Raw genomic sequence first — 24,671 nt, forward strand, 5'->3', positions numbered from 1 at the left:
TTTATAATAGAACATATAATAGTTTTATCAGGGCAGTAGCTGTCTTGTGCAATCCAGCATATAGAGTCAGTCCTGTAGGGTTGGTATTCAGATGGTATAATCCCTGTATCAGTTGTATAGATCTGAAGCCTGAAGAAACATCTTGCTGCTCTACATGAGGTCAACCAGACTTACAACCTCTTCAATTCACTGGAGATTCTAAGATAGATTAAGTAGAATCTTTTTAATCTAAGCAGTCTGTATTTGAGTGGGTTTCTACTCTCAGTCCTCAACATGTTAATGAATTTATATTGAAGAAGGACACCACTTCAAAGTCGTTAGTTTTTTGTTTTTTTTTGTCTGATTTTTAGGTCAGATGGTGGAAGACTTTACTAAGAACAGTTCTGGGAGGATTCTTTTTAAAGCAGCTCTGTTAGGATAAAGACTTTAGAGGTTAGCTCTTCTCAGGCATTGTGGGTCCGTTCAGGCATTTCTCAATGTTTTTTTTCTCACAGGCATCACACACTCATACACACTCACACTGGCTGCTTCAGTTTCTCACAATTCTGGGCCTTTTTTTCCTGCAATTTGCTCTTACATACTTATGAATGTAATTTTTGTTGTGTTCATGCATTATGACATGCTTTCACACTGCTTTATAATGCTTTCTGTGCAGTATTTTGATTAAACAGTCAAACAGTTTATTGATATGAAACATACATTAACTCTCCCCAGGCCTGCAGCTGAGTTTCCGGACACGCGTCGAGGAGGGGGTTATGCTGTTTGCGGTTTCCCCTGGAGAACAGGAGGAGTATGTCGCTCTGCAAATACACAACGGCCGTCCATACTTCCTCTTTGACCCTCAGGTACATCATGGCCATGGAACGTAGTGTGTTTGTTTAAGCTACGAAAAGCCTTTAAACCTTTAAGTGTGATAGATACCAACCTCTAGACCAGAGGATATATCGGAAACCATGTTGGTTATCAGCTGATATTTAATTTCACAATAACGCGATTTTGAAAATGTAATTGAGTAGACTCATTTTCACTGTTTTTACATTTAAACTACAATTGCTATCAATCTTTAAAGACACAAATAACTTAATAACACTGTTAAATGTAATCTTTAGCAAATACCAAAATGGGCATCCATTTTTACATACTGTATATTGTAATGTTGTGATACCTATTCAATTTTAGCACTTACAATGACTGAGTGTACACTTTAGTGTTTTATGTTTCATTTATTTAAGAAATGTTAATATTGACTATTTATTTATTTGTATTAATGTATTAAGAATTTTAATATCTACTTTAATACCCACTTTACACAGAAATCTGTGCATTTTGATTGATCAAGTTCTTCTGTGCTAAAAACTTGAGCTAAAAGAGGGTTTGAGACCAATTAACTTGTTACCCGCAGACATTGGGTGGGAATAGCAATAGCATGCTAATTATGCACACTGCAGCACTAGCATGTAGGGTTTAGTCTATTGCTCTGATGATGAAAGCAATCATGAAAGATGATTTCACATTAGTGTCCAGGAGACCACCGAGAAACTCACCCCACCAATAAGCGCCATTGCCGAATATTGCCGGTTTTGCATTCGTAAACACATTTTGTCGGGGTAGTTTGATAATTATAACTAAAAGTGGTGTCATGCCCAATTAATGTCCCCTGATAGCATGCCCATTAGTTCCCCCATTAACGAATTCAACAATTCTAATGGGATTAGCACCATGGGATGCTAATTGAGCGTGACACAGGGAACTGGTATGCTTCCCCACACACTCTTTCTAATGATGAAATTAATGAGCATTTTATGAAACACTGTCTCATGAAAGCGTATTTAGTTCCTGTAAAGGCTGTCACAAATGATGCTGTTTTTTTCCCAATGTCTCCTTATCGGAGTCTCTCAGAGATAAGCCAGTGATGAGTGGTTTCCAGGCATACAGTGAGGAGAGAAGGTCTCTCCAAGGCCCATGGGCATGATTAGTTGCATTAGTACCATGGACAGCGCCCATTTCATCTTAAACAAACTCAAGGGCTATTAAGCAAGAGTATGCTGCTCACTGTGTTAATGACACACACTACATCACCAAAACCTATAGCAGCTTCTATAGGACTCTTGTGGAACGGATCTTTAATGAACTGTTTGGAGTGTTAGTGCGTAAATTCTTTTAACCATACTCACTGTTTTCCACTGACCATTAGTTTTTATAGTTAAAAGGAGCATTTTCAGTTATAGACTAAATCATTTCTGTTTCTTAATTGTTTTATGAAGTTTTGAATTTTATCACTTTAAAGCAGTGGTTCTGAAAACGCACACAGAATAAGAATCTTGGATGTTCTGGTATTACAAAATGAATCATGGTTAATGAATTTAATTTAACATATGAACAGGTTCCTAGTTTCTATTAATAAAAAACTTTTGAAAACAAGCAGCATTGGCATAATAAAAGCAGAAATACCAAAGGAAATATCTTAGCCTATATATGGGGTCTTCAAATAATCATGTCAAAAAGGTTGTGAACCACCGATTTAATAGAATAGTTGTCTTCATTTACTCATCATGACGTTTCTTCTGTTGAGGTTAAATAGGGACATTTTGAATAAATTGTGTTTTATTCACATACTATTGCAAGGAGGGAGTATTTCAAGTCTTCAGGAGCAATGCAATAGCTTTGTGTGACAAACAAACTGAATTTTAAGTCTTTTTTCACTTAACTCTTTCCCTGCCAGCGTTTTTGAAAAAAAGTTGTTAGTCACGTCCAGCATTTTTGATCATTTTCACAAAAGTTTCATGGCCCCCAGAATCATTTTTGTATGAATATCTGAATATGCAATATATCAAAAGAAAGAACAGACCCTCTGCTTAAACCCCCCACCCCCAACATTTTGAGCAAAAAGCTGAGAAAATAGTGTTTTTGTCAAAAACTACGTCTGGATTGGATTCAGAACAATGATTAAAACATAGAGGGGTAGATCGAGTCCATCAACACCCCCAAAGCTTACATGGTCCTATAGCTATTTCATTCAGTAACATTATGCAGTTTTGATTAATATGCTGTTTAATGTTGATGATCTGGAGATTCAGTGCTCTTTCAGAAGATGCGTAATAGCGCCCCCACCGTTTAACTGTGAAAACATGGAAAGCTGGAAATTTCTGTCAATGGCGGGGAAAGAGTTCAAATCTCCCCTTACTCTCCTTGTCAAGTTTATGTATACATGAACAAATCGCTCTCTTGTGTAGGATATTTCTGATGAATTACTCTTCCGATTCACAAAATTGGTCTGACTGATTTGCTTATGATTGATCCAGTTATGGAGTTCAAGTCATTGTTGCAATGAACCGGTCACAGTGGTTTACAGCCTACTGAAGAAGATTTTCCGTGAATAATGGCATAAATTTCAGCCAGTTTCTCAGACAGAACAAACTATTATATGACTTTTATATATTGTGTCGTACACTTTGAATGAGTACTTTTAAAGTGCTTTTAAAGTTTAAGGCCCCATTCTTTTTAATTACGAGGAAAAAGACCAGTGGATTCTTCAGAATGTCTCCTTTTGTGCTCCACGGAAGAAAACAAAACGTTTTGGAAAGACATGAGGGTGACTAAATTATGACAGAATTTCATTTTTTGGATGAGCCAAATGTATTTTAATGTTTTTGTAGAAAAAAAAATCCCTTGAAACAAGACCTAGTTGATCATTCCTGAGCTTAATCAGCAATTAATTTATGCAAGTAGATGATATGTGGTGTAAATACCCTCTAGCATTGCTGCAATGTTTTCTTAAAATTGATGAATGCTGTGACTGATCGTTTGGGGTTCAGTCATTAGGACTCCCTAGCTGATGTTTACAGCACATGACTGAAACTTGAATACATTACATCAGATGTTCAGGTTGTGATGTCGTTTATAGGTCTGCCTCCCATTGAACAAGACTGATATGACTTTTTTTTTTTTTTGTCTTCAAACATCTGAAAAAAACACATTCAGTAAACACATTTTGGCCTGGAATAATTAAAGTTAGCTGTTAACGGCTGGCAGATGATATTATTCAGGAAGGCTTTTAGTTGTTGTGACAGAATTGATCTCTCATCGTAAAGAAGCCCCACTGAATACTTTCAAAGGGAGGAGGGATAGGAATGCAGTGTTGTGTCTGTCCTGGCTTCTCCCTAAAGCTATTTCTTCTTCTTCTCTCTCTCTCTCTCTCTCTCTCGCTCTCTCTCTCTCTCTCTCTCTCTCTCTCTCTCTCTCTCTCTCTCTCTCTCTCTGTCTCTCTCTCTATCTCTCTCTCTCTCTCTCTCTCTCTCTCTCTCTCTCTCTCTCCTGCTCTCTGCAGTAAGCATATCACAGAGCTGACTTTCCTCAGCATCCACACACATATTGATTTGATCATTAAATCTTCATCACAAAGAGGAGATGCGATACTTTGTGTCTCTGTGCTTTCACTGCAGAGCACTCAGTCAGGCCGTTAAGTGTATGAACCTGAATGATGTCATATTTTAGCAGGACAATAACCCCATCTTATGTTGATGGTGCCAGCCCATGAAATTTACTGCTTTTGGGGAATGTCCTATCTCTGGGCAGAATTCCTTAGCGCCTTGAGTTTGGTGCCAAGAGGGATTCTGGTGCTACTTGTTCGACTTCTCCAACTTCTCCTCTATAAACCCAGATATAGAAGAGCAAATTGTCAAAGTTAACTCTGGGTATATATCAGTGTGATCAGTTGTTGAATCTTTACCTATAAACTGTTATGACATTGCGCTTTTATTGAGCTTGAACCTCATTTTAATGCTGACAGTGGAGTTGTGATTTCTGAAATGTTTTTACTTTCACAATCTTGAAATTGTATCAAGAACTTTTGTGATATCACAGTATGTCTACCAGAGTTGTGCAAAATTCAGAATTCAAGAACTAACTCCTTGAATTCATGAGTTGGATGGAATTGACCACAACAAGAAGTTAAATCGGAATGGCAGGAATGGGAATTTACTAGTTCTTTATGATTCATTCTGGGAAATTGTCTACCCTAATCTAATCTGTCTGTCTGTCTGTTGGTTGGTCGTTCTGTCTATCTATCATTCCAATATTCTAGAGTTCTAGCTTTCTATCTTTCTACCGATCTATCTGTTTCAAAGCTTTTTTACATTTTTGAACATCTTCCAAAAAAGTCTCTGCCATTATTCAAATTTTGTCCTGACAAACTGCTTTTCTAGTTAAAAAAAAATAGTTATATGATTTTCTTTACACTTCAAATCATTTTACATTCCTTATATTCCTGTTTGTATTGAAAGTGTTTACACTGCATTAGTTTATGCACATGCATTTTTACCTCCTAAGCTCTGCTGCAGCACAGGGAGGGGAATGTCTCCTCTTCCTAAAGCTGCTGATCAGCCATCATTTGTGCAGTGTGTGCGGTGTGTTCATGATGAGCGAGTGATTAACCCTCAACGTTTGATGCTAGGCCTCAGCCGTGGCCCTCAGCCCTCGCAACGATGGAGGTAGACGCTATAATGACAACCAGTGGCACCACCTGATCGCTACAAGGAAGCAGGCCGTGGGAACAATCATTGTCGACAATCAATACAGCGGTAATGACGCACACACATATGATATTCATAGGCCAGCCCTGCACCCTCACTTCTGTCTTGTTCGGTTATTCAGTGCCTGTGAAGCCCCCGACTTGAACAGATTTCAAGCAAAGGAATTATCAAGGTTAATCGTTGCCATTTATTGTGTGATTAGAATAATTAGGCCAAAGAAGCCTCTCCTTTCCTGAACTTACATTTCAATTAAGACTGGTGGTGTGAAGCGAAGTCTCCCTCTTCCTGTCTCAAAGCGGTCTCAGGGGATTCTTCCCACCAGGGTTGCTTTATCTCAGTCACTTTTTTAGAGTAATATGACTTTATCTGCTCTAAAGCATCAACTGAAACCATTGAAATATAACAATACAGTTTTTCAAATACTGCTGTACCCTTCTCTGATTATTAGAGCAGCCAGGAACAGTCTCAGAAGAACATTATTGTATTGATTTAGCAGTGGCACGTGCTCAGGGGTATAAGCTTATATTTTTTCCTCCAACAGGATCGGCATCAGCTACAAGTGGCAGCACCATCATCGGTCAGAATACGGGCGTCTTCATAGGAGGGATTCCAGAGAATTTCACCCTTCTTAGACAAGACACTGGTAATTTACCTCTGAATGTCCTGATAACTGACAGTAAAATCTGTATCTATGAAGAGTTGCAAGTACTTGTTATATGTATACAGGTCAAGCCCAGCTGGTGCAACATGGGTTTGCTGGTTGTTTGAGGGATGTGATGGTGCAGAAATCTAGTGGCACTACTGAAGTATGGGAGCCTCTGGACTGGGAATCAGCTCTAGAAAAACATGAGACCTATGAAAGCTGGGAGGGCTGTCCTGCTGTCTCTGAAGATGGGGCCTACTTCCTAGGACATGGTACTACCTGATTTAAACTTCTTTCACGTGGTCTGATTATTTGTGATGTTAATGTTGAATTTTCCTAACAAATCTATTTCTTTTTTATATTCAGGGTTTTTGAAGGTCAAGCCTGAAATATTCACCGGTGGAGATTATTTCGAAATATCATTTGAGTTCAAAACTGACCAGCTAAATGCACTACTATTGTTTGCCTATGATGTAGATGGGAAGGATTTCATTTTGGTAAGTTTGCTTAAATCTAAACATTAGGGCTATCAGTTTAATGATTAAATATCACTTAATTTAGTGCAATAAATTATAAATAATTAACAAAAAATACGAATTAATTTAGCACAATTAGTTAAGCCCCCTGACCTGTGCTTAAAACTGTTGTTGGAGAAATTCAAGTACCACCTCAATGTTGAAGGTTTCTGCTAGTACTTAATTAATTGCAATTAATTAAATTAATTAATTTTAATAATCATGTAATAAATAGTTACACAAATAAGCTGAAATTAATATGTAGTGTTTCAAGACATCATTGTAACAGTTGTGTGTCATTCAGGCGGAGCTGCAGGGTGGAGTTCTCTTCTGGCTGTTGCGTTGGGGTGAACAGACGGCAGAGTTGAGCGTATGGGTGGGCCTGTCCTACTGTGACGGGGGCTGGAACACTTTGAGTGTGCTGAAGAGAGGCCTGTTAGCGAGCGCTGGCCTCAATGACGTATATGAACAGGAAAGGAAGGGCATGGGTGGCCCTCTGACTATCAGCTCTCCGCTCTATGTAGGGGGAGTCCCACCTGGAGTAGTGCACCCAGCACTGAACAAACACAGCCTTTTGCACGGTGAGACACTTGCAGGTTTATTTGTATATGTGGGAATTGTTGGCCTTTCATGCAGTGGAGCATTTGTGAGGTCAGGCACTGATGTTGAACGAGAAGGCCTGGCTCGCAATCGCCGTTCCAGTTCATCCCAAAGTGTTATATGGGGTTGAGGTCAGGGCTCTGTGCAGGCCAGTCAAGTTCTTCCACACCAAACAGTCTGGCAGGTAACATTCTCCTGGCATCTGCCAGACCCAGACTTGTACATACAAGCCTCACATCACCACGAAGAAGAAAAAAAAACTGTATACTATATATATATATATATATATATATATATATATATTATATACACACATACAGTATATATATATATATATATATATACACACACATACAGTGTATATATATATATATATTATATACACACATACAGTATATATATATATATATATATATATATACACACATACAGTGTATATATATATATATATATATATACATATACACTGTATGTGTGTATATATATATATATATATATATATACTGTATGTGTGTATATAATATATATATATAAATATATATATATATATATATATATATATATACAATATATATACACACATATATTGGAAGTCCCCTCTGATAATACATTTCGAAGATATTTCTCTGATAATGGACTTATAGGTTAACAGGAAATAACAAAACATTGGACCCATATAATTATAGAATCAAGCTTTCAAAATGTCATAACTGATAAAAATGTTCATGTACTCAGTCTATCTGGAGTTTACTGACAGTTTTTATTGTTTCAGACAAATCAGACCAGTTCAGAATGTGACTCAAACATCTCTCTTTGTCTCTCCTTCTCTCTTTGTCTCTCTTTCATCCTCTTCTGCGCTGCTCTGCAGGTTTTGGCGGCTGTATCAGGGATGTTAGATTCGCACGCGGGCCTGTCGTAAGCTTGGCGGCCGTGTCCAGCAGTGCTGTCAGAGTCAATCTGGATGGATGCCTGTCAGCTGACACCAGCGTTAACTGCAGGGGAAACGACTCCATTCTGGTGTACACGGGCAGAGACAGGAGCACAGAGGACCTGACACTGCAGCCCTTCACGGGTAAAAGCAGCATCCGACCCCTTTTCGCAAGCACAATCCCCACCAGCGCAGTAGCCAAGCCTCATTGACCCGCAGCTATTTTGGCCTCGTGTTGCCTGCCTTGCCTCTGTGTCAGGCGATTGTTTGGCCTGATTTGTCCTTTCTGCTTGGAGTTTGTTATTGTAAAGACCAAACAGAAGAACAACATAATATGTCCAGTCCAGCAATGGACGCAGACACGACACCAGGGGCACAGAGAGGTCATATCTAAAACAGTCCCCTTCATCAGCAATACTGAAAAACTGTTGAGAACTGCACCTTAGCTAATGCACACGGACAAATATAGCCGAGGTACCTCTCTTTTGAGTGATGGAGATGGAGCGAGAAACCGTTTTTGCGTTTGCGCAACAGACTTATTGACTTTCTCAACAAGATAAATATTCACTGAAAGAACTCAAATTGTCAATACATCAAGCAATTTTTTTTTATATTGAATTGTCTTGAGAAAGCACATTTCTTTTTAAATTTGTTTATTTTGTTCTCTCTTTGTATACAGAGTATTTGTACAGAGTAATGGCATTGGGAGAAGGAGGTTGGACAGCCGGGCCGTGGCAGCGGGGACGCAGCAGAGAGACAGGTAGGACAGGTGCCAAAATTCAGCTTTGCCATCACAGGAATAAATGTAAAATATATTACAATAGAAAATTATTTAAATTGTAATAATAATATTTCATATTTCATATTACTCTTTGTTTGATCAAATAAATGCCGCCTTGGTGAGCGTAAAAGACTTCTTACAAAACATAAAAAAAATCGTACCGACCCCAAACCTTTGAATGGTAACGTACAGTAATTTACAATAATATGTAATTACTGTAGGTAAATACATAATGTACAGTTTATACTATAGTTTTGCTCAATAATTACAGTTTCCAAAAAATGGAGTGTATTCTGGCTACTATTCATACTTAACTGTCATTTATACAGAGCACACACACACTCTTACTCCCTCACCTAAGACAAAAAGGCCTACAACTTAGCCAGCACTACAGGCTCTACACTGATATTTGTTTGTGTCATAGTTTTCAGGCCAACCCATTTTATTCTTATCTGTACAATATATGTAGCAGTCAAGGAGATGAGATCTGCTTGGAGATTGCTTATCGTGAAGCTCTCTGTAGGAGCATGCATCACACACACTCTGCCTTATTACAGATGAAGACGGTGTGTGGAGGAGAGAAAGAGAGAGGAGGTTGATGGTGTCCATATTGAAACGAAGAGGCTCAGATATGTAAAATGATGCTTAAGTGGTTAAATATATGTAATTAAATTAATTGTGCATAATTAAGCACAAAACAAAGAATTAGACTTTGAAAGCTAAATTGGGCAATGAAACGCATGTACATGCTTTAATGGTTATAAATGACATCTTTAACAATTACTTCAGTGCACCTAATATGGAAAGTCTGTCTTTTGCAACCCATTTTGATGCATTTCTGATTGAAACAGGATATGAAGGAATCATATAGAACAAGACTTGATTTTATCCATCACTGATTGCAAAATCAGTGCCCTGAAATAGCTATAGTTATTTCCTAGTCAGTTCATTTTGAATAAAGTTTAAGTAGACAAACTATGTATTTCCTTTGAAGTAACATACCCAGATGAATTGTTCTCAATAGCACCAGGAATGTGCTTTAAGAATGTTAATAGGGTCATTTTGATGTCATTTTGTCTTTAATTACATTAATTCTGTCAGATTTCTTTTCCGCTCTCTGCGTAGTTACACATTTGCTTTCTGCCGTTCAACAGCAGTGTTATTTGGTTAAAAACACCTTTGTAATTTGTAATACCAACCCTGTTGGTACAGATGATGAATCGCAAAGACTTCCTACTTAAATTTGTGTACACCACATTATAGGTCAGACCAGCTTTCCAGTGGTGGATATATTACACACATCTGCTGTCTGGCTTGTTTTGACTGTATAAACGAGTGTTAAAGAGATTCTATAGTCCGTGACACATCATAAATGATGCTTGTTGCATTTCTGCATATGTTTGACTGTTTTATTTATGCCCCCTAAAATGTGAATCCTGAAGAGAAAGCAAGCCGTCGCTTGATGGGTGTGAAATATAGCCCGGAATGAACGCTGGATGTACAGTCATATTAAATCAGTGCTGAAAAAGTTACAACTCTAATAAATTGTATTTATGCTAATGGTTAGATATGATTTACTGTGTCTATTAAAAGTGAGAAATGTGTGTGCTGCTTTTCTTTGGCCTGACACACACTTTCTCTCTTTCCCAATTGGATTCTCACACTCTCGTTCCTCTCCTCCCCCTTACTTTGCCTCTCTCTCTCTCTCTCTCTCTCTCTCTCTCTCTCTCTCTCTCTCTCTCTCTCTCTCTCTCTCTCGCGCTTTTCTTCTCCACGTGTCTCTCTCACCTATTATTTCCTGTACAGTTCCACAAAGTGTGCTGCCTCCCTCCAGAGTTGAGAGTGTAAATGGTTCCAGCGTGGAGGTGAGCTGGGAGGAGCCAGCAGAGGTCAGAGGTGTAATTGAGAAGTACGTACTGAAAGCGTACAGCCGGGACCGTCCCTTCTCGTCCCCCATCAGCGCCACCTTCCCCCACTCTCAGCACCTGACAGGTAAGGGCCACGCCGTCCGCCTGGAGCTTGGCTCTGAAACCTTTTAGCCCTCATGTTCTGTTTGGGCTCTCAGAGACCTCAGTACCATTTTAATAGCATGAAAAAGGGAATAAATAAGATGTTGATTTTGAATTGGCTATTATTTTACCTGACCATAACCTGTGCGAAATGTCCAAAACACCTTTAAAGGAATTGTTCACCTGTAAATAAAAAATGTGATAATTTTTTTGACTTTGTTTCTTCCATGCAGTCCCTTGTGAAATATAAGTGCACTTTTAAGTACACTTTTGCATGCTTTTAACAGAAGTAATTATTATAGAAATAATATACTTTAAAACAATATACTTAAATGCAATCTAAATGTAATGTTTTTGAACACCTAATTGCATGTTATTTCCAATTAAATGAAAATATAATGTAATTTAAGTAATTAGTTGAACGTAAGTGTTTTTTGACCCACATATGACATAAGTACATCTTTATGCTGTATGTAATTTCATAATTATTACTTCTATTGTCTTTGCAATATAGATAAAGAGTACTGTTTAATGTACCGACAAGCATTTTATGCTAAAATAAAATATACTTTAATGTAATTTCTATTGAAACTTGTCATGTATTTAAATATATTACACATTTGTAATGATGTTGTTATTTAGTAACTTTCAAATGTATTAACTTTAAATGCAATATCAAATAACTTATAATCAAGTACTTTATATGAACACAGTAAGTATAAGTATACTTTTTGTTCTTTTTTGTTTTTTTTGGAGCATGGCATTCATTGTATGGAAGATAGCAGCCCAGCAATTCTGTTAAACATCTTTTATAGCATTCTTTGTAAGACATAAAGTCATACAAGTAAATAACAGAATTGTATTTTTTTGGTGAGCTATCCCTTTAAACGCAAAATGCAATAATACTCCAGACGATCTGTAGTCATGACAGTGTTCCCTATGTGACATTGCAAGTTTATAGACTGAAAATCTGCTTGGTTACTTGAAATTACTTCAAAGAACAAATGAGGATCTTGAAACAACGATTACGTTCTCAGATGACCAATCACTGTGGTAAGATTCTGTCTCCGGGCAAAGCGAAACAAGAAGACACTTTTTTTTGCCTTGTTCTTGGCACGCTTCAACCTGCGCAAGCCCAAGCCACACTAATTTATGATAGTCGTGACACCAAAAGCAGAATTACACAGGCCGATAAAAACTCCGAAAGCAAATGAGTGGGTAACGAGAGGAGAGCAGGTCAGCCTCTTAATTGAATTAAAAGACGTCTGACAAAAAAAAAAAAAAAAAGTTACACTTACCTGGCCAATTATGGCTCGGCTGGGGTGTTTACCTTCCAACTCTTCCAAAATCTGTCTGCTACATGGATACAGTGGACGCGAGCCAAAGATTCACTCATACACTCCATTAAATGGATCCTGCCTTTTTTTTTTGGATGACAAATTTAAAAAATAAATCCTGTTTTAAAGTCTAAAGATGAATTAAAAGCTGCACTTGCTAGAGCCTTCTGATGTAAGTCATAAATCATAACAGAACTGTTGTTTACTATATTTATTGTTTTAAAGGTTGGTTTCTAAAGGTCAATCTAATTTAGATGGTCAATGCACTCTGTAACTGATATTTCATGGTGCATATTTGTTAATGTAGTGTGGGTCATATTTTCTTTTACTTTCATTATTTTTTGTTCATGTTTTTGGAGGATGAGGGTTTAACCAACTTCTAAGTGGCAGGTGAATTTTTGGCAGAATATAAAAAAAAAAGTGTATTCGATTTTTGTGATCCTATCAAAACTGAACAGTGAAGCACAAGCTGAGAACAAACCTTATTGAACTTAGGCCACGTCTTTAACATCTTCACAAACAACCACTAATGAGTAAAAGTACTGAGCGATGAATTAAAGTCAGAGTCATATTGATCACAGCAGACCTGGATAGTGACTTTCATAGCATGCAAGAAACCCCCTTTAAATAGCATCAGCCACTTTATCCATTAAATAACGTCATTAGTGTCCCATATCCTGAATAGCAAAGGCCGCATCACTTTCCATCCGTCTGATTAATAGGAGATATTACTGTTTGATAATAAAGACCTTTTTAAATCCAGACCTATTATCAGAAGTGATGGTTATATTATGCTGTGTTTGAAAAGCCATTGCATTAAGTCTTAAGGAAGCAGAGTTGGGGAGGCCCACTTTTTGAAATATGGAAGAGAAAAGAATGACATTTGCCTCTTGCTCTCTGAAATGTTCTCTTCCTCTCTTCTTTCGCAGGCACTTTAAGTGGCTTGGCTCCTTTTAGCAGCTACAGTATTACCCTAACGGCGTGCACTCAGGCCGGGTGCAGCGAGAGCCCGCTCGCCACCGGCTTCAGCACTCCACAAGAGGGTAAAGTCATTTAGAAGGTCCTGACTCCCACATTTCTTTGATGAATAATAAAAGTGACGAGAGGGGCTCAAATAGTGCCGAGCCATTTGCTTGAAAACTCCAAACTAATTTGATGACAAAGTGCAATGCCAGGCTGTAATTGCTCCGTCTTATTTATTTTTTTATTTCCCCATCTCGTTCTTATTCCCGTTTTTTTTTTTTTGGGAGAGAGTGGTTTTAGGAACAGGGTAAGTGTGGGATTGAACCCACTCCCTTTTAATGACATGCATCTTTAATAGCTGTAATGCAGATTAATGTGATTTTTAATTGCTGTTACATTGTTCATGCGAGAGCCTTGTCTTAATGTAAGGCATCTGAAAGATTAATGAAAGCTTCTTCATTTCACTCAACCAGAGAAGTAAATCTGAAGACAGTTTGGGCTAAAAAGAATTGATTGTGGTGCCGAAAAGTATGAAATCGAGAATCAAGCGGCCCATTTCCACCGTTCTCGCTCAATCCAGTGAGGCGCGCTCCTGTGGCGCGAGCGTACCGCGACAAACATCATTTCTCTCTCTCTCTTTCAACTCTTCCAGGCTCATTCTTTATTGCCTTCACATCTGTCTGACCGCACAGGCAAGACAAAGAACCTTCTTCCTCAGTCAGGGAGGAAAAAAATGTCATGTCTATTGACCGAGAGCCTTTTTCCTACATGAAACAGCAAGAATAAAGACAGATTAATTGTCAGCAGCAATTATTTTCTCTGTCTGATTGTAGAAATAGAGCTGGTCCCAAATAAAATGAGCTCGCTTTCAGGCTGAAATTGTCAGATTTCTCTCTTTTCTGCACTAGAGGTTGAAAAATGTAGATAGCTTTTTAATCTAAGTTGGGCTAAATAGCCTTGTTTAAAGGATAGTATGACATTAAGGGTCATCATGGAGTGAAAAAAAATCGATCTGATGTGAACTTGATTACTAACCCAAATTACAGTATCGATTCTCCATAAAGGAAATTTTTAACATTGTTTTAATGCCACATACAGAAGCAACTTCATTCTCAACTTACTCTTGCTCAGAGCATGTTTGACCTAAATTGCTCATTGAGGCAGTCTTTGTTTGTCACCAATGTATTTCATTTGATTAAAAACCTAGAAATAGGGCAGAACCTTAAATACTTCTCTTTTTATTTTCGTCAATTATAAACCGTTATATAAACATTGTAAAATATGAAAATTTAAAACTTTTTATTTATTATTTAACCTGTTAAATAAGTATGGAATAATTGACAACGGACCGTTGAACAAGTTTTCTAATAATTTAGTGTCCTGGAGTCAATTACTCGGCTTATACCACAGCTACCACACGTCGAGACATTGTTTAGATGTTTTATTTTTAAGACATTTGTCAGGTTTTTATCCTATAAGTGCTCTTTGTGTGTAAGAATAATTCTTATGCATCTCATCCCATGCCTCCGTTGCTAATTTTAAAGGTAGTAACGGAGGCTTGAGCCATTGATATGCAGACTAATGCAGTTATCAGAGAAAGAGCGAGATTGATTAAGCGTGTGTGAATGACCTGATTCTGTGCGTCTCTCAACAGTGTTTGTCAGCAGCGTCTCTATTAATAGCGAAGCTGCAAGTTTACCTGCTTCAAGAACAGCAACATTGCTGTCCCGGGCAGTGCTGACAACACGTTTCTGTGCTATTGTATGTTTCTGTGTGTGAGAGAGTGTATGTATGTGTGTGTATGCGGAGAGAAAGCTGACGAAAGAAAGTGTGCTTTACATAAATAAAAATGAATGTAGTCGGAAAAACATGGAAATAGTTTGTCATTTTCATCCTATTGTTTGTTATATTTATTTGCTTGTTCAGTGTCTATATGGGTTTTGGTTCTTTTGCTGTTTTAGGCTGTAATGATCTTTGAAATAACTTAAATAATTTGGCGAAGTGATATGGAACTGTATTGCGGTCAAAACCTGCTTGGAACTACTTTTAAATTTGCACACCTTTGGATGTTTGTCAACTAATCAGAATCAAACACTCAACAGCTATGTAGTATAATATATAATAATAATAATTTATTATTAAAATATAAATACATTTATTATTAAAATATTGTCATATTTTTTGTTTGTTTTCAGACCTTTAAAATTCACCCCTAGGTTTCTAAAATGCATGCTATTTTTTAAAGCTTATTATTTATGTCTCTATGAATTGTTCACTTTAACTAAATAAGTAACTAACTGTTTGATCATTTTATCAATGCCTTTTTTAATAGCTCCTCTAGAGGTTTCTCCACCTGCTGCGATCTCCAACCCCAACTCTCTGTCTGTCCACTGGGACCCTCCGTTCAAACCCAACGGCATCATCACCCAATATATCCTCTACAAAGACAATACTGTTGTGTACCAAGGCAACAGAACCAGCTTCAATATCACAGGTAAGCAAGACTTTACTGCCTGGTATCCATTGCTTGAATGGAAAGTGTCCAGTCAAGGTCACATACACATTGACTGGATTTGTGACATTTACTCATTCACAAAAGGAATGTTCTGGGTTCATTACAAGCAAAACTGTATTAACAACATTTGTGCCATCATGTTGAATGATTACCACAGAAAAACAACAACGCTATGTTGACTAACTTTTTCAGGAGACATTCTTGGTGCTCCACTGTGTCCGTGTTTACACATTAATTGTAAGAATGATAGAACAGAATAACAGAAAGAAAACAAGTGGATGATTAGCATTTAAAAAGACAAAAGTGCCACTGGCACATGTCCAAGGGATGTTTCTTTGAACCATGTTAAACTGTCATTGTGAGGATGAAAAGTGGAGCCTGATGTAGGGAGCCAAGCACATGACATACGAAATAAAATTGCTAATACATCAGCATGATTTACTCATTCGTTTTAAGTAAATCGTGCGCAAAATATTAAAAAAATGTCCCTTGTTTTTATTAAATTGTGGCCACAATTTGCTAGAACGAGAGAACAAATTGTTCATTCATGGCCAAAATATACACATTTTCTCCTGCATGTCATGTCCGGGGCTTCGTACTTATGAGACCTGCTTATAATCTCTTTAATGCAGAATAATTTTGTCCACTTTCGAATCATTTTATTTTATTTAGTAGTTAGTGTATAATGTTATTCAAGGTAACCAAAATCAGTTGTAATTTACAGTAGCTGTACATCACCATTCACACTCTTTCTGACCTTTAGAACAAATCAGGCTGTTTGTTTCAGTAGAAGAAGATGCAGTTCAATAACTAAAAATCAGAGCGCACGGCGGTCGCATGGGCCAGATATGAACTAGGGGAATTGCTGTCCATATTCCTCTTGATTTAATCACATCCTGCAGTAAATAGGTGGAGCAGATGCTCAGCTCTAAAGAGCGTCACTTGTATTGCTGTATTTCATCTTGCCAGTGGAGACAGGGCCAACAGCCAGCCATTGTTTGTTGTTTGTTTTCTTTTTTCTATTCCCTGCGTGCTCTTTTTGCGAGTAGCAGAAGCCCCTGCTCTTGGCGTTAATGCACGAACATTGTGAGATGTTTTATTAAAAGGCTCCAATGCTCCAGCCGCCGCTTGACCCGGGGTGAGAAGCATGCCTAAATGATATGGAGCCCCCAAAAGGCCAATTTACACTCAGGACAGGTATATTCTCTCTGAGATGAATCATTCAGAATGTCAGCCCCCTCCTCCCCGCACACACACACACATAGACGTATAGACTTCCACTACTGGATTGAAAGGAGTTCTTAAGCACAGAACAAACCTTGTGACTAACATAAGAATACATATTTCTTTATTTTCCTTACTTATTTACTTGTTGTAAATATGAGTTTTTAAAATGTTTTTGAAAGAAGTCTCTTATGCTCATCAAGGCTGTATTTATTTGGTCAGAAATACAGTAAACCGTAAAATTGTGAAATATTATTACAATTTTAATATATTTTAATTAATATTTTTGTGTAAACCGTCACCGTGATTGAATTTTTTCAGGATTCTTTGATGAATAGAAAGTTCAAATGAATAGCATGTATTTAAAATATAAATATTTTGTAATATTATAATTATCTTTACTGTCACCTTTAATCAGAGTAATGCAATCAAAAGCAAGTCCTTAATGGCATCATCTAAGAAGTAAACTATTATTATTTTTTATTATTTGTCTCATTTAAACCTTCCATCCTGTTAAATAAAATTACAGAAAATTATATTACAATGTTATAAGATGATTATAATATAATATAACATGATTACAAATATTTTGTATATATAATATATATACAAAATATATATTATAATACAATATATTAAAAGTATATATTGTAAAGGTGGTTTATATACAATAAAGAATTTGACACCATCATGTAAGTGCAAATAATAAGGTGTAGGTGCTTGACAAGAGCTTGGCCAAAGCATATTTCTAAAGGTCTAGTATAGATTCAAGTATTTATACATCTTAATTAGTGATCGAAACCAAATGTTTCATGGCTTCAAAATAATAATCAACTTGTTTTTCAAGTAAAAATCAATTGCGTTCTTATAATGGTATACCAACAAATCAGTGAGAGCAGGGTCTTATTCCACATCCAGATTGAAAATTACAGCTTGTCTGAGAGTAATCATTGGGGTGTCCATGTATCGGAATATCATTTTATTGCAGCACCTAACTGGTGTTGAGCTCCCTTTTCAGTCAACCTCGCTTCATTTCTGCTGGTCCCATTCGAGCCCACAAAAACAAAGGTCACGCTGAAGTCAATTTCCTCAGTCCATGCTCAAAGAGAAATACCTAAGCACAAATCATGTTGAGTTTGTGTAAAGAGCCATAAAACCTTCAGAGGCACCGCACAGGGGTCTCCGTTTACATCTCCTTCCTTTTGATCAGCCTGAGCTTCTCTCCTGAATGGCTAAAGATATGCCTGACTACATATGTATTACAACCCCAAGCCAAAGCAGAAAATGTACCGAAGGCTTTGAGGGCATTTCTCAGAAGACACGTTGTGCAGCAGGATGTTATTTTCAGTCTGCTCGACGGGGTATCCCATATTTATTGTGGGTCGTTGTAAAGGCAGAGGTCTGATGTGATAAGAAGCTATGGAGCACTGCATTGCTGCGGCTGCCGTCCCCTCCCCTTCACCCCGCCACGCGCAAACCCGGGGATTCCAATTTCTTTCAGGATATCTTAGCTCAGCTTCCAAGCTGCCCCCGCTGTGATTTTGGAATATCTCACCTTTTTTATTCCTCCTTCCTTGACAGTAAACTGCTTGTCAGGCGCTTCAAGGAGAGATCCTCCTTCCCGTCAAGAGGAACCTTTGAAACGCACCGCTCATCGCCAGTGTTTGCGACTCTGGTTTCCCAGTACAAATGATTAACAAATGATTCCAGCCATGTGGAAAGCATGGGCTGCTGTGTGTGAGGAAGGGAAAGCCAGGAGCTCGCTGATCATCACAGCAACCTAAAGAAGCCAAACATGTAAAAATACTGCAGTATGACAGATTAGATCACAGCTTTCAGGTCTTATTAGAATTGCCTGAAGTGGTTGATCTTTGTAGGTTAGTGTCAACATTTACAGAGCTGGAATACAGATGCCAACTAAAGATAATGCAACCACACTTTCCCTTTACAATTTCAGATACATTTTTTTACAAGGATTTTAAGGATAAAATATTATGGTAACATCTACTGTATCACAGAGTTTTATTGTCTAGACTAGAACATCTTATTAAATAACTACTAACTTACAACTAGGTTAAAAGTTAAAGGTTCATCCAAATAAAACAGCTGAACTCTACCAGCACATTAAACCTATTTTATCAAAATGAAGACAGAATAATACTTTTCTGTGGAATAATCATCACACTATAATGTTATTATGCATTCTTAGCCAGTCTAATTGTATTTTTAAAAATATATATATATTTATCCTCTCTCTCTCTCTCTCTCTCTCTCTCTCTCTCTCTCTCTCTCTCTCTCTCTCTCTCTCTCTCTCTCTCTCCAGATGTTGGTGTGTTCACTCCTCATAAATTGCTGTTGAGTGCCTGTACTGAGGCAGGATGCACCAACAGTTCCCAGGTTACCCTGTTCACAGGTCAGTTGCCCCCCACACATGTAGAGCCACCCATCCTGACCGTACTGGATGCCCGCAGTATCCACATACAGTGAGTATTAAAAAATAATCTTTTTGCCTTTAGGATGATACTTTTAATATTATCAATATTATAAATGTTATTATGCATGGATTGTTTTCCAAGACTATGAGTTTTATTTATTTATCTTTTCTGCAGTTTAAAAAAATAAAAAATAAAAATTCCACCCTCACTAGGTCCCGTCCTTGGACGGCACGCACACATGCACACTAACGAGGCATGGACAGGAGTGAAGGTGGTTGTTCTCACCTTTTAGATGACAATGTTTTATCAGAGAGATACGCTAATGAGGTGACGGACATTTGCTCTCTGTAAGAGGACGAAACACATCTCAGGTCTCGTTATTCCTCACCATTATACTAAAACTAAGCTCCGCATGTCAAACCGTAACCCTCTGAAGATGCAATATAACCCTGTTTAAAAAAAAAAAGTGGCCACCACAAAAATCTCACACTAGAGCGATTTATCTGACCAACCCGTATGTCAAATTTGAGAAGCTGTCCCTATCCACAGCATGGGTGCATTAATCAACTGAGTGTTTTCCATATAATCATAAAGTACGCCCCTTCCGCCAGTCATGCCATTGGCTGTTTGTCCTTATTGTCTTTGCGTGTCCTCTGGCTGCAGTTGAGCGACCAGGGGAACGGAGCAATGGAGCAGGCCTTGATTTAGGAGCTAATGCTCAACTCCTGCACCCACACTGGACCATCTCATTGGACTGTATGAAAACGCACAGTCCGACCTTCTTCCGGCCTGTTTAGCATGCAGAAATTTCTCCAGCGTTTGACCCCCGCCGCTTGACTTAGAGAGAGAGAGAGAGAGAGAGAGAGAGGAGGGAGTCTACAGAAGATTCTTCCCAGCAACCTGCACCCCAGGCCTATAGCAATCTATGTGAAAGCCTTTAGAGGTTCATCTTCAGCTGCCCCATCTCCATCACTTAAGAACTATCCGGAGAGGGCACCATGCCACACAACAACGTGAGGGGACAAGGAGAGAATAGAAGGAGAGAACTATAAGGGAGTTAAGGGGCAATGGGGAAACTGAACTTATGTACACTTTATTTTAGGCCAAGAGAGATGACAGAAGCGCTCCGGCGCATTTCCCATCAGAAAGAAAATGTCATCACTTTACTGAATGATCACAGGTGGGGAGAGAGCGAGAAGGAGAAGGCCACGAGGAGAATATATATTTGAGCTGTCACCTACAGTACACCGTGGTAAAACCCACCACCAGTTCACTGCCATCAGAAAGTGCCGATTAAATTACTCAAACCACCCCACCTCCACCTCGGCTGCCCGAGGAGGCCTGTAATACCTGGAGCATTCACATTCATCTCAATGGAATTTGTTCGGTTGGCTCACCAGAAGCACGTGATTTGAAATCTGCCATCTTTGCTTAACGGTGCTCAGGATGTTTTGTCCAATCTACTGAGCAGTAAACATGACTAATTAATCTGGAGGCACAGGTAAATGTTGCCATGACAATTGTGATTGACCTGTGGATAGTCCCAAACCCTTCACTAGCAATTATCTTGAGCTGTGATGCCATGCTTTTATAAAAAATCTGGGCCTTTAAAAGTAAAAATAAATTAATACTTTTATTCAGCAAGGATGCACTGAATTGACAAAAGTGATGGTAAAGACATTTAATGTTATAAAATGTAATAATCAAATTATTATTTTTAATCTATTTAATATTAATGCTGTTCTTTTGAACGTTACTCATTAAAGAATCCTGAAAAAAGTTTCACAACAATATTAAGCAGCACAACAGTTTTCAACAATGATAATAATAAGTAATGTTTCCTGTGCTCTAAATCAGCATAATAGAATGATTGCTGAGGGATCATGTGACAGTATATTAAAATAGAAAAAAATACGAATTACTGTTTTACTGTATTTTGACTAAATAAATGCATAAGCATACGCATAACAGACTTCTTTCAAAAACATAAAAAAACATTTTTTTTTTTACTTTAAAGTGGTTGTCAATGTAGGAAGATGTATGCATGGTGTAGTTACAGCATCAACCAGCAGGGGTTGATGGGGACCAAGTTAACTATCAAAACCTTGACCCCTTGGCCACAACATTCCCTCTTTCTTATCTTCGGCAGTGTAGCAGCCTACCTCAACAGCCTTCATTCGATTATGCTCATTTCAGGCATTGAGGAAGGAAAAAAAAATACAAGCCCTTGCTTTTTATTCTCCTGCTACCTCTGTATTAATGGCAGTGGAGAGCTTGTGATCTCTGTAAGCCATTTATTAAAAAGATGTATATGACCCAATTTGTCTCATCACCGATTTTCATAACTTCATTATGTATCTGCTCTATCCTGATGGCAGCGCCTCAGAGGGAAACTCACCTTATTTATTGTCTTCATCCGCCAAGAGGGGGAAATGGTTATTGCTTTATTTCCATTGGATATTTCAATTTGAATGGGACGGGAAGCTGCAATGATGATAGAGGGAGACTGAGAGAGAGAGAGAGAGAGAGAGAGAGAGAGAGAGAGAAGGAGAGTGGTTCGGGGGGAGAGAAAGGCAGCATTGTAATTTGACATTACAGATGATATCTCTCTCCCTCTCTCTTTTTTTCTCTCAGGGTCTAATTGTGGATACAGTGCCTTTGAAAGGTATTGCCTTGTTAGCAGAATCGTAATAGGAGAGGGTGAAGGATCATATGTGTTCAATACTCTTTTGTTGTGTTGCGATTTGCCTGTGAGAAAGGTTGCGAGACCCCGGACTGCAGGATATGCACAAACCGAATATCAGCAGAAACACGCCGCGTGAAAGTATACGGCACCTTGAATAAACGAAAAAACGAAAAAAAATCCTCTCAATACGACATTAAGTCCTAACCACCTTTACAGTGAATAAAAACGGTTAAAATTTGCTAATGTTTATGTTGTTCTGACAGAACCAAAATTATGCAAGTTATAGTGCAGTATTTTTTTACTTAATTGTATTGCCTTAATAACTGGATGGCAAAAAAAATTATAGCACATGCATACAAGGTTAAAATAATGTAAATAAATAAAAGGCAACAATGTACATAAGTGTCAGATGTACATTGTACAAAAAATATCTTTTTCAGAATTAAAAAAAATATATATTTTTACACTGACACCACTTTAGCTTTATTGGTTTATTATATGTTATTTTGGATGATACTGATTTATTTATTTTTTGCTTAACTCAAGTATTACAATTGATTAAACTGCCGTATTATTAATAATATAACCAACCGCTTATCAATTATACTATGAAAACGTCTTAATGACCGTTGTCGTTTGCCATTTAAAATGCAATTTAATTTATGCCTAAACTAAATTAATCACAATAATGAATAAAGTCACCTGCGGGTGTGTTTGCTCCATGTAGACTAGGAGGCCCTTATGAGCTTTGTACTAAATTAAGGAAACAAAGAGGTGAGAAACATCAGGTCAAACTCATTGTACTTAGACGCTTGATGATTCCTCTCATCACACAGGAGGTTACTGTCCTATTTCCCTCTTTAAACAACATAGATGATTTAAGATCATGTCTCAGTCTTGACACCATTACCTTCAAAAGGGACATTGTCTCCTCTAGTCGTTGAACTCTTCATTTGAGGTTTCAGACAAATATGCCAGTCATTTTACAAAAAGGGTTCTATTTGTGTCGTTAACAATGAATAATTAATGAAAAAAGAGTGAAAGTAACTTCAATGTTTTGTCTTTTTCTTTTCATTGGTATGTTCTTAGCTTGTTTATCTAACTTCTATTTGATATATGGATTAATATGAAATATATAAAATCTAACATAGTCTCTTTATTTTTCTTGTTTACGTTTTATTTGACTGTGGTATATAATAAGATTTGAAATGTACAGTGCATCACCCATATTGACATCATTTTTTTCCTCCCTTAAACTCCCTTTAACTAACTAACTATGAACTATTCCATCAAAAAAATGATCACAATCAACTTTTATAGAAAAGAATTCAAGGAAAATTTGGTCTTTTTTTTTAATTACTTTATTTTTTAATTAAGTGTGTCAGTAGACAGCTGTCTTATACTGCCAACCCTTGAATGTTGTTTGGTAAACCACTGTTAATTAAAAAGTTGTAAGATTTATGTAGAAATAAACAATGAACTGTAGAATATCTTCACAACCTTGAGCAAAGGGCTAGTAATGCTGATTAATAAACCCTGTACCAGATAGAATGTTTCAAAACGTACTTTAAAAATCACCAAACCGGAAAATGCATATGAAACTTATGCATTAAAGTCAAAAACTATAAAAAGTGTTTAATGAACAAGAAAATACACACAAAGGTGAAGAAATGAAATGGCCACTCTTCCTCTTTGAGTTTTTCATTTCTCTTCTCAGACGTCCTGTGCGATTCTGTCTTTCAGATCCCTCAGTAGATAGCAGTGTCCTCTGTTCTAAATTTAGCAATGAGAAAGTCAAGCTACAGAGTGAAACGCTCACCCACCAGGCTTTCCTATTTTTGTCCGCACATCCTCGGACAGAGTTATCATGATCATGCTTATTAGACTCTGTCCGGGTTCTGGGTGGTCCACTGGTTTACCTGCCGCTGCTGCTGCTGGGCGTCCAGACAGCTCTCACAAGGGGAAGTACAGGGGTCATGTGACAGGATATCAGACTGTGTTTTGTCTCTGGTGTTCTTTAGGTGGGCTGCTCCAATGGAGGTGAACGGCCTGCTGGAGTTCTACACGCTGTACCAGTCTGCCTTAGGAGAGGAGCTGGCCGTCATCTATAACAGCTCTGAGCTTTTTGAGGATTACACAGTGCGGAACCTCATCCCGGGATCCACCTACCTGTTTCAGATAGCAGTGCGTTCCTGCTCACCTGTTTCACCACACACACACAAATGACAAAAAAAATGGCTCAACATGCTGAATATCATGTCATTGTGACTTTCATTTCATTTGCCCTTTAAATTTATTAGAATGTAAGATAATGTGGCTTTTTTTAAAAGTCATATTGAATATTGTGCTAATTGAAACTTGAAACCTTCATTACTCACTGATTTGGATCTAACAACATATCGTACCTGTCTAAGATTTTTATTTCATATTCTTTTTTAATTTTTTATTTCAAGAAACTTGTAATCATTTAAATTTTAACAAAATATAAAAATTAATTTTAAGTA

The 24,671-nt window shown here is 37.6% G+C and overlaps 1 protein-coding gene across 1 annotated transcript in view; it reads left to right on the top strand.

Annotated features, from left to right (window-relative positions):
• ush2a (Usher syndrome 2A (autosomal recessive, mild)) overlaps positions 1 to 24,671 on the top strand; it is a 209,485-nt gene that overhangs the window by 66,745 nt on the left and 118,069 nt on the right. Inside the window, exons 22-34 of the mRNA XM_082142594.1 lie at positions 715 to 845; positions 5,453 to 5,579; positions 6,073 to 6,174; positions 6,258 to 6,446; positions 6,541 to 6,671; positions 6,994 to 7,270; positions 8,158 to 8,361; positions 8,897 to 8,977; positions 10,805 to 10,990; positions 13,274 to 13,387; positions 15,640 to 15,801; positions 19,370 to 19,529; positions 24,189 to 24,351. Of these exons, the coding sequence (XP_081998720.1) occupies positions 715 to 845; positions 5,453 to 5,579; positions 6,073 to 6,174; positions 6,258 to 6,446; positions 6,541 to 6,671; positions 6,994 to 7,270; positions 8,158 to 8,361; positions 8,897 to 8,977; positions 10,805 to 10,990; positions 13,274 to 13,387; positions 15,640 to 15,801; positions 19,370 to 19,529; positions 24,189 to 24,351 (2,027 nt within the window). The remainder of the gene's footprint in view (positions 1 to 714; positions 846 to 5,452; positions 5,580 to 6,072; positions 6,175 to 6,257; positions 6,447 to 6,540; positions 6,672 to 6,993; positions 7,271 to 8,157; positions 8,362 to 8,896; positions 8,978 to 10,804; positions 10,991 to 13,273; positions 13,388 to 15,639; positions 15,802 to 19,369; positions 19,530 to 24,188; positions 24,352 to 24,671) is intronic.

Source organism: Leuciscus leuciscus (assembly GCF_965113295.1).
Source record: "Leuciscus leuciscus genome assembly, chromosome: 17".
Classification (NCBI taxonomy): domain Eukaryota; kingdom Metazoa; phylum Chordata; class Actinopteri; order Cypriniformes; family Leuciscidae; genus Leuciscus; species Leuciscus leuciscus.